The sequence below is a fragment of the Palaemon carinicauda genome, unplaced genomic scaffold (assembly GCF_036898095.1).
Source record: "Palaemon carinicauda isolate YSFRI2023 unplaced genomic scaffold, ASM3689809v2 scaffold816, whole genome shotgun sequence".
Taxonomy (NCBI): domain Eukaryota; kingdom Metazoa; phylum Arthropoda; class Malacostraca; order Decapoda; family Palaemonidae; genus Palaemon; species Palaemon carinicauda.
In genome coordinates this window covers 18,370-32,500 of record NW_027172112.1, presented here as the reverse complement: position 1 = coordinate 32,500, position 14,131 = coordinate 18,370, and the positions used below count along the sequence as shown (strand labels likewise).

The window sequence follows — 14,131 nt, the reverse complement described above, 5'->3', positions numbered from 1 at the left end:
ACTGTCGCCTCCTCGCGGCACGCGGTAGATTTGCAACAGGCGGGACGCACACACCGCGCTGTATCCTCATGGTTAGGTGAACGCATACAGCACGCTGACACCTTGCGGCAATCTGGTCGCATGCTAGACGCATACAGTCAAGTCTTTTCTCACAGCATTATAGGCAGATTGTTGTCTCTCCTTTGCGTCTCTCTGGCCACGCAGCTAACGCTCCCTCGCGTCAAGCTTTTGGCTTAAAGTATGTTGAACTCTCGCTGGTTACACGTGATCACGTCTCAACCTCACAGCATGAGGTTCACGTTGTTGATGCTACTTTTCAACAAGCCTAGCTTCGATATCGGTTTCTTTCGACCGATCTGGACGCAGTTCGGGAGGCGGTATAGATCTTGACACACTCTCACGGCATGTTGAGCATATGCAGCATGCTGGAACCATACTGGACTTGTGCTGGGCCCATGCCCATGTGGGATGCATGCTGGGAGCATGCCATCGGACCGTTTCCCCACGTCAGGATCACGAACGGCTTATTTTAAACCATCAAGCTTTAAGTCTGGCTGTCTCCAGTATTTCAGAAAACCCCAAGATCTAGAGGGTTGTTCGAAGGAGGCATTTGAGGCTATTGCTTGTACAAAAGACTTTTACCTCAAGGTTTTGCAGCCTAAATAGGAGGTTTTAGGGTGTGGCGTAGAGCTAAATCAGTCTCTTCATTTAGTAACACTATAACGTAAGTGGCCTATTTCTTCTTAGATCTTAGAAGAAAGCACATTTTTTCCTCTTCGACCATCAAGGGGTACAGGAGTATGCGGGCAGCTGTCCTCAGATGCAGGAAATTTGAGCTATCAAATAAAGACCTAGATCTTCTCAGATCGTAGATGACTTAGAACCGTCAGCAAGATTCGCCAGCTTGGAATTTAGAGGTGGTTTCAAAATTTTGCAGTAGTGACAGATTCGAGCCTTTACACTCGGCTTCCTTATTAAGATCTGACTTTGAAGACTTTTCTTAGTAAGTCTGGCAACAGCTGAGAGTCGGTGAAGTTCACTCTTTTAGCAAGAACATAACTTCAGAAACGGATATGCCATATGCTCCTTGCAACTTGGATTCTTGGTCATGAACAAACGTCCTTCTCATCCATGGCCTAAATCTTTCGAGATCACTATTCTCTCGGGTATGGTTTGTGAAGAGTTGAGAGTTTTTTGTCCGATTAAAATGAAGTTTTATCAAGACAAGACTAAAGGAGTTAAGAGACTATTCAGAGGCTCTTTGGTGCGCAGTCAAGAAACCTGCTCTACCTTTGTCTAAAACGCCCTATCGTTTCTTATAGACTTTAATTACAAAGGCTCGCTCACACTGTGGTGAGGAAGACCTTAAGCTGTTTAAAGCGTAAAGACTCATGAAGTTAGAGCTGTGGGAGCTTCTGTAACTTTTAAACAAAACTGTTCTCTGCAAAGCAATGTGCATACAGCCTTTTGAAGGGGTAATCCTGTATTCGCCTTGCATTACTTATACCGTATCCAGTCTCTTTGTGAAGACGGCTATATTTTGGGATAATTGGTAACAACGAGTGCAGTAGTAGGTGAAACATCCACCACTACATTTCCCTAAATTCCTAGTACCCCTGTTCTCCTCTTGGAACTTTTATATATGTTTTTATGATTGTACGTGAAGATTGGTTGGCAATCTTCCGCAATCTTTGATTTAGTCAGGTGGGCATTTTGTTCCTAGAGAGTGCCCGGAACAAGGGTATTAGTTGAGGTCCTGTCAAGTTATAGGTTATTGCACCGTTTGACAGCTCCTAGAGATCTTCAGCCTTCTGAGTGGACCGCTGGATCTCGTAAGGGTAGCAGACAGAATGGGACAGAGAACCATTGAAGTCAGCTTCCTTATCAGGTACGAACCTCTAAAATGGTTATATTTAACTCTTAAGTGAATTTCCAATTATGTTGCTGTCTCTGACCCGCCACCAAGGGTGTCAATCAGCCATTCTTATACAACCAGCGGGTAAGTTTTATGTTTAAAAATTATATTTTCGTAATAAAATAAATTTTTGATCATACTTGCCCGCTGGTTATATAAGTTATAATCCCACCCTCCTCCCCTCTAGAAACCAAGGGGCTTGGAAGGTCTGAATTGGTTGGAATAGTTCGGCCTGTCTACCGCCAGGGCGCTAGTGTACACCTGGCATAGCTGCGATTGCCACGAGATTTTGAATTTCTGCGGAGCGTCCAAGGGACTATAGCCATTCTTATATAACCAGCGGGTAAGTGTGTTCAAAAATTTATTTTATTATGAAAATATAATTTTTCACAAAGTGAGCCAAATCAGCGGTGTATGAGGGGGAGCGGTTGCAAGCTACCCCCTTACCCCCGCTAACGAACGGAATGGGTAGTTAGCCCTTTCTGAATTTTAATGGCTCGTTATTTCAGCTTCGCCGAAAGTAATACCCCTAAATAAATAGCTAAAGGTTTGTATCGTTAGGAAAAATACAAATTATCTACAAATTTTTCATTTTTGCTCCTTTTGTCATTTTAGCGCATAACTCGGGAGCCTCCGTCTACCTGGTTGTATAGAAAAACACTGATACAGTAGGTGATGTTTCTGTATTAGTTACTTGTTCCAACAGAATACTGTAAAGATAACATCGTTTTATGTTCTGAACCTCTTGGTTATTTGATTTTGGTACTTTATTGGAATTCTCTATACAGTTTAATTACAGCTCTTATTTTATTATGTTAATGATGGTTAGGGTAGAAATGTGTTTGTTCTGTCACTTTATACAAACCCTCGCTATTTATAGGGATATTACTTTCGACGTACATAAAGGAGGAGCCATAAGACTTTTAGTGAGGGATAACTACCCCAACCGCGAGTTAGCAGGAGGTGTTGGGGTAGCTGGCTACCCCGCTCAATCATACACCTGAGCTGAGCATCCAGTTAGCTTTTGGCTCGGGTAGTGTTTGGACGCTACCGCTCACCCCCTCCATTGTCTTGACCTATCATTTGATTTTAAATAATTTCGAAATAATTCTTTAGTAAATATTTTTCTTTTATTAGATTGTGTGCTCTAATTGGCCTCATGCATACTTGTCCTGGACTTGAGGGCTGCTCCTGTGGTACCTTTATGTCCTACATGGAGACTGACCCGCATTACATATGTCCGTTCTGTAGAGGCTGACAGTGTAATCGGGACAAGTGCCAGGAGTGGTCTGCCTCCCAGTGGGAGAGGTTTGGGTGTAGGCACTTACAGAAGTCCAAGAGAGATTCTTCGACTTGGGTCTCTTCCTCAAAGTCGAAGAAGTCTCTTTATTTCTTCTTTGCCCGCTGATCTCTTCCCAAAGCTCCTATTTGATCGGTCTCCTCTGGGGAATGGCCAAATAGTAGCCCGGACTGCTCAAATAAAGGTCACCCGGGGATCGAGGGACAGTTTTGTTTCCCCTGGAGAAAGTTCTGCCCCTACCCCAAGAGAGTGCCTCCTCTTTCTGACTTGTTCAAGTTTGGTCATCACTGGGTTTGGCTGGTCCCCCATCAAAGGAGGCTTTACTTGAGCTCCTCCAAGTGGGTGCCGAGAGGAAGCAAAGTTCTGTTTCCTCGGAGGTGGATCCTTCTCTGTTGAACGCAGCCCCTGAAGACCCTTTAGTTACTGCTGCTGATCTATCTACTTTGCCATCTCTTGTCGACGCCAAAGAAGGCGCTCCCCCCCCCTCTTTCTGAGTTAACTGTTCTGTTGGAGGTAGAGCAATGTCTGAGGCTAGTCCCCTTTGGGTGGTCACAACTCTTGTTGGTGAGTGAGAACCCCCAGAGAGTCATTGTTCCAGAGAACTTCCATAGACCAACATGTGACGCCTCTTGACTCTTGTCAGACCAGGTTCTCTCTCGGGAGGAACCGTTCAGACGTTCCCCGTCTAGGATTCGATAGACTTCGGAGTTCATCTCTCCTCGCCACCCTGGATGTTCTCCCCTCCCTTGTGGTAAGACGCCTTTTCAGTCCTGTCAAGGACTGTTGTTTTGAGGCTTCGGGATTTTGTCCAGCTATTCGTCACTCGCCAGCTGCTCATCACTCGCCAGCTACTCTTGAATTGGGAGGTACTCGGCACTCTCCTTCTGCTTGTGAATTGGCAGCTACTCGTCACTCGTCAGCTGCTCGTGAATTGGCAGCTACTCGTCACTCGTCAGCTGCTCGTGAATTGGCAGCTACTCGTCACTCGTCAGCTGCTCGTGAATCGGCAGCTACTCGTCACTCGTCAGCTGCTCGGGAATCGGCAGCTACTCGTCACTCGTCAGCTGCTCGTCACTCGTCAGCTGCTCGGGAATCGGCAGCTACTCGTCACTCGTCAGCTGCTCGTGAATCGGCAGCTACTCGTCACTCGTCAGCTGCTCGTGAATCGGCAGCTACTCGTGAATCGGCAGCTACTCGTCACTCGTCAGCTGCTCGTGAATCGGCAGCTACTCGTCACTCGTCACTCGTCAGCTGCTCGGGAATCGGCAGCTACTCGTCACTCGCCAGCTGCTCGGGAATCGGCAGCTACTCGTCACTTGCCAGCTACTCGTCACTCGGCAGCTGCTCGGGAATCGGCAGCTACGCGCCGCTCGGGAATCGGCAGCTACGCGCCGCTCGGGAATCGGCAGCTACGCGCCGCTCGGGAATCGGCAGCTACTCGCCGCTCGGGAATCGGCAGCTACGCGCCGCTCGGGAATCGGCAGCTACTCGCCGCTCACCAGCTGCTCGGGAATCGGCAGCTACTCGTCACTCGGCAGCTGCTCGGGAATCGGCAGCTACTCGTCACTCGGCAGCTGCTCGTCACTCGGCAGCTGCTCGTCACTCGGCAGCTGCTCGTCACTCGGCAGCTGCTCGGGAATCGGCAGCTGCTCGGGAATCGGCAGCTGCTCGTCACTCGCCAGCTGCTCGGGAATCGGCAGCTGCTCGTCACTCGCCAGCTGCTCGGGAATCGGCAGCTGCTCGTCACTCGCCAGCTGCTCGGGAATCGGCAGCTGCTCGTCACTCGCCAGCTGCTCGGGAATCGGCAGCTGCTCGTCACTTCTTTGTAGAATCGCCTGTCGCCTGGCGGTTCATGCTTGTCACGTCACCAAGAGACCCTCACTCCTTGTGAGATGACCAACGACTCTCGCTACCATAAGGCGTATTAGGGCCACTCCTCAGACCAAGTCTCTCCCAGAGCTCACAGGTCATTACCTCCTTGGCACTCTCGAGCTAGGCGTTCGGCAACGCTGCCTCTTGCCAACTCGCCACTCATCAGCTCCTTTTCATTCATTCCTTTATTGGTCTCCTAGACTGGCTGTTCCACCTGGTCACCTGCAGGTACGCAAGCGCCCAACGCCGAAAGGATCATCACTCGCCAGCAGATCAGCTTGTCTCGCACAAGTGTCACGTTAACAGTTCCTGCTGTGATGTGCATTGTCATCGCTCTTCACTCCCCCAAGAGTCTATCACTCCCCCAAGAGTCTACAGCCAGGTATGTTAGCCAGGTCCCGACATCTAGGGAACCCCTGCAAGGCGGATGACAGATTCCCCTCCCCCTCGAGAGAGAATCATCGAAACCTGGTACTTCGAGGTATTAACGGCCAGAAAAAGCCCCAGTGGTCAGATCGGTGCCAGACATACCAGGTAGGAAAGCTAATACTACCTTTCAGATTTACAGACTTAAGGCTTCTGGCCTCTCAAGGGATCCTTCGGTCAACACTTCAAGCGGTAGGGATCCTGCAGGGCTTGATGCACTGATCAAAGTAGTGCAATAAGGTGTTAAAGGGGTTTTCCCCCGCATGCAGTCAATGGCCAACATACCAAGGGTTCCCCTGGAAATTGCTGACCTTCCTGGTTCCTCTCCTCTATCTGACCCCTGAAGGAGTTTCAAGCCTCCCCTCTCCATAGGGCCCTTACTTAGAGGCCCTACCAAGCTCTGCCACAAAAGGAGCAACCTCCATCAAAACCAGCGACGAGTAGGGCTACAGCTACCACATCAACGCAGAAGGTGTCTTAAGAAACCCTTTCACGACAAGGACCGTGAAGGGTCAAAGTCCGTCCATGGAAGTAAAGGGAAGGTGCCGCCCTTGCTGGGATGGGCAATCCTCCCATCTGCCCACTTATGGGGGAATGTCTGCAAAGCCACTGGCAAAGGTGGCTACAGCTCTGGGCCAAAACCTGGATGGTCTTGGATTCTTTCAGGGTATCGCATTCTCTTCATTCAATCTCTCGCTCCATTGATTTGGGATCCAATCCTGTCTATCTCCTACACGAAGGTATCCGCGAAGGTGCTATCCCTTTGGCTGAAGTCTAGACCATGTTGGAAATCTGTGCTCTTCAAGAGGTCCTCGACGGGTCCCCAGGCTTCATCAGGTTACTCTTTCTTGTGAAAAAGGCATATGGAGGCTGGAGACCAGTCATCGGTCTCTCGACCTTGAACAAGTTTCTCATTCAAAATGGAGACTGGCAAGTGGTAAGACCACATTCGACAACAAACACTTCCAGATCAAGGGGCTTTGCTTTGGTCTTTCCACTGCACATCAGGTCTTTACGAGAGTGTTCGCCCTAGTGTCATCTTGGGCTCACAGGATTGGCATCGGTGTCTTCAGATATCTGGATGACTGGTTGATTCTAACAGATTGTGTGGCTACCCTTCTTAAGCACCGAGACAGACTCCTAGAGCTTTGCCAAGATCTGGTGATCATGGTAAAGCTTGAAGTCATCCCTGCTCCCCTCTCAAAGACTGGTATACTTAGGCATGATCATAGACACTATTTAGCACAAACCCTTCCCACCAGATGAAAGTGTACATAGGCTGAGGAAGGTAGCAGGGTTCTTCCTCAGATGAGAAGAACTCTCAGCCCAGTGACCTAGGTCACCTATCATCCCTGGCCCAACTAGTTCCCAACGGCTGTCTCCGGATATGATCTCTCCAGTGGCAGCTCTAAGTGCAATTGGAATCAGGCAAGGGATTCTCTGGACATCCTCATCCAGATAGGATCTGAGGAACAGACTTACCTCAGGTGGGTGTGGAAGACGAGAACCTCTGCAAAGGGGTCGACATTCTTCCCCCCCCACCAAATTGATGCCCTATTTAGATGCATCAAAAGAAGGGTGGGACCGCACATGCTGCACCGTACTACTACTGTCCTTCGGTCCAAATCAGAAAGGTGTCAGCATATAAATCTCCTGAAGATGAAGGCAGCCTCCTCAGCCATCCAGCAGTTCCTGGCAGATCACTCTGTGGTGTTGATGAGCGTCAACACCACGATAGTGGCTTACATGAAGAAACAAGGCAGTACCTTTTTGCTGCCCCTTTGCTCTTTAGCAGTAGAGGTACTCAGATAGACAGAAAACGACTCTGTGTGTCTGTCGGTTCGCTTCATTCCAGGCAAGAGGAATGTGCTTACTGACAGTCTGAGCAGAGTAACTCGGGTAGTGGGCTCCGAGTCGTCGTCTGAATCGTCTAGTAGCCATCAAAGTCCTGATTTTGTGGGGTCCCCTGACTGTGAACCTGTTTGCAATAGCTCTGAACTTGAGGATACCACGCTACTGTTCCCCAGTCCTGGCTCTCTGGCAAGATGCACTCCAATAACGGTGGGACTACCTTGACGTGTATGCATTTCCCCCGCTTTCTCTGGTGAGAAGAGTCGTCAACAAAACCAGGACAAGCGAAAATTTATCGATGACGTTAATAGCTCCGCTATGGCATCACACACATTAGTTCCCAATCTTTTTGCAGCTTCTGACGGAACTCCCGAGAGAACTCTCTCCACGACACAATCTACTCAAAAAGCCACATTCAAACACCTGGAGACTATCCAGCACCTCCTCACTCAGAAAAAGGTTTTTGCAAAAAGGATGTTTGGACACCTCAGATGATCTTTGGTACAGTTGTATCAGGCTAAGTGGACTGCCTTCTGTGGTTGATGTCATGGAAGGGGTATCTCTCCCCTCGATCTCACTATTCCAACAATAGTGGAGTTTCTAGTATACCTTCAGTTTCGGTAGTAAAAGGCTACTGCTCAGCCTTGAGCCTGGCCTTGAAACTAAAGGGAGTTGATATATCCTCCTCGGAACTTTCTCTCCTCATACGAAGTTATGAGATTACCTGTCCCTAGTCGGAATTTAGACTACCTCCTTGGAACGTGATTCATGTCCTTCAGTCTCTGAAGGGTGCCCACGAACCATTATGCCAGGCAACAGATCGCCACCTTACTCTGAAGACTATTTCTACTCGCTCTGGCTTTAGCAAGAAGAGTTATTGAACTACATGGTCTTTCCTATGATATCGCCCATTCAATGGAATGGGGAGAGGTAATTCTCAATTACGGGAATAGCAGATCCTAGATTTGGGCCCTTCCTGGATTGGGAGTCTTCGTTCCGTAACCAATGACCCAGAGAAACTGGTACTTTGTCCATTGAGGAGTCTGAGGTGTGTTACCTCAAAAGAACAGCAGCAGCTCACCCCTGTGTGTTGGCACTCTTTGTCAGCATGGAGACGGTCAAGAAGAGGGTCACGAAAAATACTATCTCGGCTTAGATTCGCAAGGTCATAGACTTGGCAATCAATCCCAACCCCCCTCCACCACCACGACCCAGAGCTAATAACATCAGGGGCATTATAAAGTCTCTGGTGTTCAAAAGGAACTACTTTATGATGCAGTTATAGCAAGCAGGTGTATGGAAGTGTCAGACGACTTTTACCGCCCACTACATGCAAGACTTGGCTGCACAGCAAGTGTTTTAAACATCTCAACCTCCTTGATGGACAAGTAGCAGAAAATTGAGGGCTAAGGACACCCAGGATTAGTCGGATGAATGAGTAAGAATGGCTGGCTTCCTTTCTTCCTTCACCTTCCCCTCTCTTGGAAAATTAGCACTAGGGTCCTCAGCACGACTGGCCTCACCTCTCCGCTGGTAAGAACCATGTCCCTTGTGTAACTTAGTATAGAAATAGTTGTTGGATCCCCAATATCTCTTGTGAGGGGGGATTGGGTAATGTCTATGGTACTCTAAAAAATTCCTATGACTTGAAGAACTCATACCTAAACCAATCACATTGCTAGTATTATGAGCATACAGCTTGGACGAACGGCGCGTCGCCCGATCGGGGACGTCTTGCATTTAGGCGAAGCACGTCTACCGTTCGGAAGGGGCATGTGAAGGAAAATAGCACATCTGGGTGAGGCACTGATAGAGAAGTGCATCTGAGTGAGGCGCGCTCGGAAGTATCTCGTCTAGATAAAGTAATTCTGGATGAGGCATAACGGGGCAAGGCGTATGATTGTGAAGCACATCTGGTAGAGGGGCATGATTGAGAAACGCGTCCGAGTGAGCCATATTAGGGCGATATGCATCTGGGAGAGGTGTGTGAAGGCAAAGCTAGTCTGGTTGAGGTGTTGTCTTTTAAAGATCTGGAGGAAATCTGCTGATGTGGGGATGAAGAGACTTGCCTATGTGATGAGCGTCTTAAGATTCTCCTCTGAAGAAGGAGGCTCTGCCAGTGATTTTTTGATAACCATGCGAGCACATTCCAAGGAACTAGTGTGTTCTGAAGAACTCCTTTGATGGTGGCGAGCGTCCTCAACATGGGAAGTACACTTCCGTCGGAAAGGCCACCTAACAGAAACATCTCCCTCTGAAAGGACGCCTAGGATAAATATCTCCCTCAGAAAGGGCGCCTAGGATAAATGTCTCCCTTGGGAACAGGAGCCTAGGAAAAATGTCTCCCTCGGAAAGGGCGCTTAGGAGAGATGTCTCCCCCGATAGGGGTCCTAGGAAAAATATCTCCCCCGGAAAGGGCTCCTAGGAGAAATGTCGCCCTCGGATAGGGGACCCAGGAGAAATGTCTCCCTCGGATAGGGTGCCTAGGAGAAATGTCTCCCTCGGAAAGGGCACTTAGGAGAAAGGTCTCCCTCGGAAAGGGCGCCTAGGAGAAATGTCTCCCTCGGAAAGGGCGCCTAGGAGAAATGTCTCCCTCGGAAAGTGCGACTAGGAGAAATGTCTCCCTCGAAAAGGGCGCCTAGGAGAAATGTCTCCCTCAGAAAGGGCGCCTAGGAGAAATTTTTGCCTCGGAAAGGGCGCCTAGGAGAAATGTTTCCCTCGGAAAGGGCGCCTAGGAGAAATGTTTCCCTCGGAAAGGGCGCCTAGGAGAAATGTTTCCCTCGGAAAGGGCGCCTAGGAGAAATGTTTCCCTCGGAAAGGACGCCCAGGAGAAATGTCTCCCTCGGAAAGGGCGCCCAGGAGAAATGTCTCCCTCGGAAAGGGCGCCTAAGAGAAATTTTTCCCTCGGAAAGGGCGCCTAGGAGAAATTTTCCCCTCGGAAAGGGCGCCTAGGAGAAATTTTTCCCTCGGAAAGGGCGCCTAGGAGAAGTTTTTCCCTCGGAAAGGGCGCCTAGGAGAAGTTTTTCCCTCGGAAAGGGCGCCTAGGAGAAGTTTTTCCCTCGGAAAGGGCGCCTAGGAGAAGTTTTTCCCTCGGAAAGGGCGCCTTGGAGAAATGTCTCCCTCGGAAAGGGCGCCTAGGAGAAATGTCTCCCTTGGAAAGGGCGCCTAGGAGAAATGTCTCCCTCGGAAAGGGCGCCTAGGAGAAATGTCTCCCTCGGAAAGGGCGCCTAGGAGAAATGTCTCCCTCGGAAAGGGCGCCTAGGAGAAATGTCTCCCTCGGAAAGGGCGCCTAGGAGAAATGTCTCCCTCGGAAAGGGCGCCTAGGAGAAATGTCTCCCTCGGAAAGGGCGCCTAGGAGAAATGTCTCCCTCGGAAAGGGCGCCTAGGAGAAATGTCTCCCTCGGAAAGGGCGCCTAGGAGAAATGTCTCCCTCGGAAAGGGCGCCTAGGAGAAATGTCTCCCTCGGAAAGGGCGCCTAGGAGAATTGTCTCCTTCGGAAAGGGCGCCTAGGAGAAATGTCTCCCTCGAAAAGGGCGCCCAGGAAAAACGTCTCCCTCGGGAAGGCGGCCAGGCCGCCTAGGAAAAACTTCTCCCCCGGGAAGGAGCCGCCTAGGAGAAACTTCTCCCCCGGGAAGGAGCCGCCTAGGAGAAACTTCTCCCCCGGGAAGGAGCCGCCTAGGAGAAACTTCTCCCCCGGGAAGGAGCCGCCTAGGAGAAACTTCTCCCCCGGGAAGGAGCCGCCTAGGAGAAACTTCTCCCCCGGGAAGGAGCCGCCTAGGAGAAACTTCTCCCCCGGGAAGGGGCCGCCTAGGAGAAACGTCTCTCCCGGGATGGGGCCGCCTAGGAGTAACGTCTCCCCCGGGAAGGGGCCGCCTAGGAGAAACGTCTCCCCCGGGAAGGTATTTGTGGATGATCTCTCAATATCATTTGCTGGCACTAGAATGGCAATGGTTGAGAGAAAAATCCAACTCTCTATTGATAAAATTATCCAGTGGGCTGACATGAATGGATTTAAGTTCTCGACAAGTAAAACTACCATTGTCCATTTTTGTCGTATCCGGGGAGTACATCCAGACCCGGACATATACATTAAAGGTCAACGGATACCATGTGTATCGGAAACCAAATTTTTAGGTTTGATATTTGACTGTAGACTTACATGGGTTTCTCACCTAAAAGCGCTAAAAGCTAAATGTGTTGAAGCTCTGAATATCTTAAAAGTATTGTCCCATACATCATGGGGGGCAGACAGCAATACTATTTTAAAATTATACAAGGCCTTGATTTTTTCCAAAATTAGTTATGGTTTTGAGGTATATTCTTCAGCCACCCCAAGCCGGTTAAAAATATTAGACTCGATACATCATGCAGGTATTAGATTATCTACTGGAGCTTTTAAAACCTCGCCTATCCCAAGTCTCCTTGTTGATGCTGGAGAGTTACCTCTAGACCTTTACCGAATGTCTTCCATTCTTCGGTATTGGTTTAGATTGCAAAGACTCCCTAGCTCTCTAGCCTTTCAGACTGCAAGCCTTGTAAGACACGCATCATACTTTGAGTTGCACCCAAAATCTCCTCAACCTTATGGCTTTCGGGTGAAACGATTATTAAATAGTCTGGATATAATTAGAAATAAGGTACTTCCATTCAAGGTATCATCAACGCCTCCATGGAAGTTACCAGAGATATCTTTTTGTAAATATTTTATTGGAGATAAGAAGAATATGTCAGACTTAGAAGCCAGGTCTCTTTTTAATGAACATGTTAAAGAACATAGAGGATCAACTTTTATCTATACTGATGGCTCCAAATCTGATGCTGGCGTTGGATTTGGAGTACATAGTAATGGTTTTAATTGTAGAGGTGCACTTCCTCTGACCGCTTCCATATTTACTGCCGAACTGTATGGCATATTAACCGCTATTGAGAAAATAGCGTTGGAGAAGGAGGGTAATTTTACAATTTTTAGTGATGCAAGGAGTGTCCTTCAAGCTATGGAAGTTTTTAATTCTAATAACCCTCTAGTTTTAAAGATTTTAGAATGGCTTTTCCTTATTGGACGGAGAGGTATAACAGTTCAATTTTGTTGGGTTCCAGCACATGTAGGTGTGTCTGGGAATGAGAAGGCAGATTCACTGGCTAAGGAGGCTGCATCCGAGTTGCTGCCAAGAAGGTATCCCATTGCCTGTAATGATTTCTTACCTGACATCAAGAAATTGGTTTGCAATAAATGGCAACAGCAATGGGATAGTCAAGATGGCAATAAAATGAGGGAAGTAACAAATGACATATCTCCTTGGAGGTATAATATGATGCCCCGAAAATGGGAGACGTCTCTTTGTCGTCTCCGTATTGGTCACACTCGGTTGACACACGAGTTTCTGCTGAAGGGCCAACACCAACCGTATTGTGACAACTGTTTGGTACCTCTAACAGTAAGGCATTTGTTGACCGAATGCCCCAATTATAACAACTTGCGGAATAGATATTTGTTTGAGGCTCGAGGTGAGGGTGGCAGGTTCATCCTTGCCAAGATTCTTGGAAATGATATGTCCTACCATGCAAGTGGCATTTTTAGATTTCTTTCAGAAGCAAGTCTTCTGAAAAATATTCAACTTTTATGACATTCAATTTTTATGATTTTAATTGAATACTCTTTAATTTTTTATTTTGCTTCAGTTTTTATTTTTGTATACATAAATTAAATGTTACCGGCGTCAATGACCTTAGATGTCAGGATGCCTGAAAACTTTAAATCATTCATTCATTCATTCCCCCGGGAAGGGGCCGCCTAGGAGAAACGTCTCCCCCGGGAAGGGGCCGCCTAGGAGAAACGTCTCCCCCGGGAAGGGGCCGCCTAGGAGAAACGTCTCCCCCGGGAAGGGGCCGCCTAGGAGAAACGTCTCCCCCGGGAAGGGGCCGCCTAGGAGAAACGTCTCCCCCGGGAAGGGGCCGCCTAGGAGAAACGTCTCCCCCGGGAAGGGGCCGCCTAGGAGAAACGTCTCCCCCGGGAAGGGGCCGCCTAGGAGAAACGTCTCCCCCGGGAAGGGGCCGCCTAGGAGAAACGTCTCCCCCGGGAAGGGGCCGCCTAGGAGAAACGTCTCCCCCGGGAAGGGGCCGCCTAGGAGAAACGTCTCCCCCGGGAAGGGGCCGCCTAGGAGAAACGTCTCCCCCGGGAAGGGGCCGCCTAGGAGAAACGTCTCCCCCGGGAAGGGGCCGCCTAGGAGAAACGTCTCCCCCCGGAAGGGGCCGCCTAGGAGAAACGTCTCCCCCCGGAAGGGGCCGCCTAGGAGAAACGTCTCCCCCCGGAAGGGGCCGCCTAGGAGAAACGTCTCCCCCCGGAAGGGGCCGCCTAGGAGAAACGTCTCCCCCCGGAAGGGGCCGCCTAGGAGAAACGTCTCCCCCGGGAAGGGGCCGCCTAGGAGAAACGTCTCCCCCGGGAAGGGGCCGCCTAGGAGAAACGTCTCCCCCGGGAAGGGGCCGCCTAGGAGAAACGTCTCCCCCGGGAAGGGGCCGCCTAGGAGAAACGTCTCCCCCGGGAAGGGGCCGCCTAGGAGAAACGTCTCCCCCGGGAAGGGGCCGCCTAGGAGAAACGTCTCCCCCGGGAAGGGGCCGCCTAGGAGAAACGTCTCCCCCGGGAAGGGGCCGCCTAGGAGAAACGTCTCCCCCGGGAAGGGGCCGCCTAGGAGAAACGTCTCCCCCGGGAAGGGGCCGCCTAGGAGAAACGTCTCCCCCGGGAAGGGGCCGCCTAGGAGAAACGTCTCCCC

At 49.8% G+C, this 14,131-nt stretch overlaps 1 protein-coding gene across 1 annotated transcript in view; it reads left to right on the top strand.

Annotated features, from left to right (window-relative positions):
• Positions 1-14,131, top strand: part of LOC137637530 (streptococcal hemagglutinin-like) — a gene marked incomplete at its 3' end in the record, with an annotated part of 68,551 nt that overhangs the window by 46,455 nt on the left and 7,965 nt on the right. The window contains exon 4 of the mRNA XM_068369694.1: positions 3,984-5,102. Coding sequence (XP_068225795.1) covers positions 3,984-5,102 — 1,119 coding nt within the window. The remainder of the gene's footprint in view (positions 1-3,983; positions 5,103-14,131) is intronic.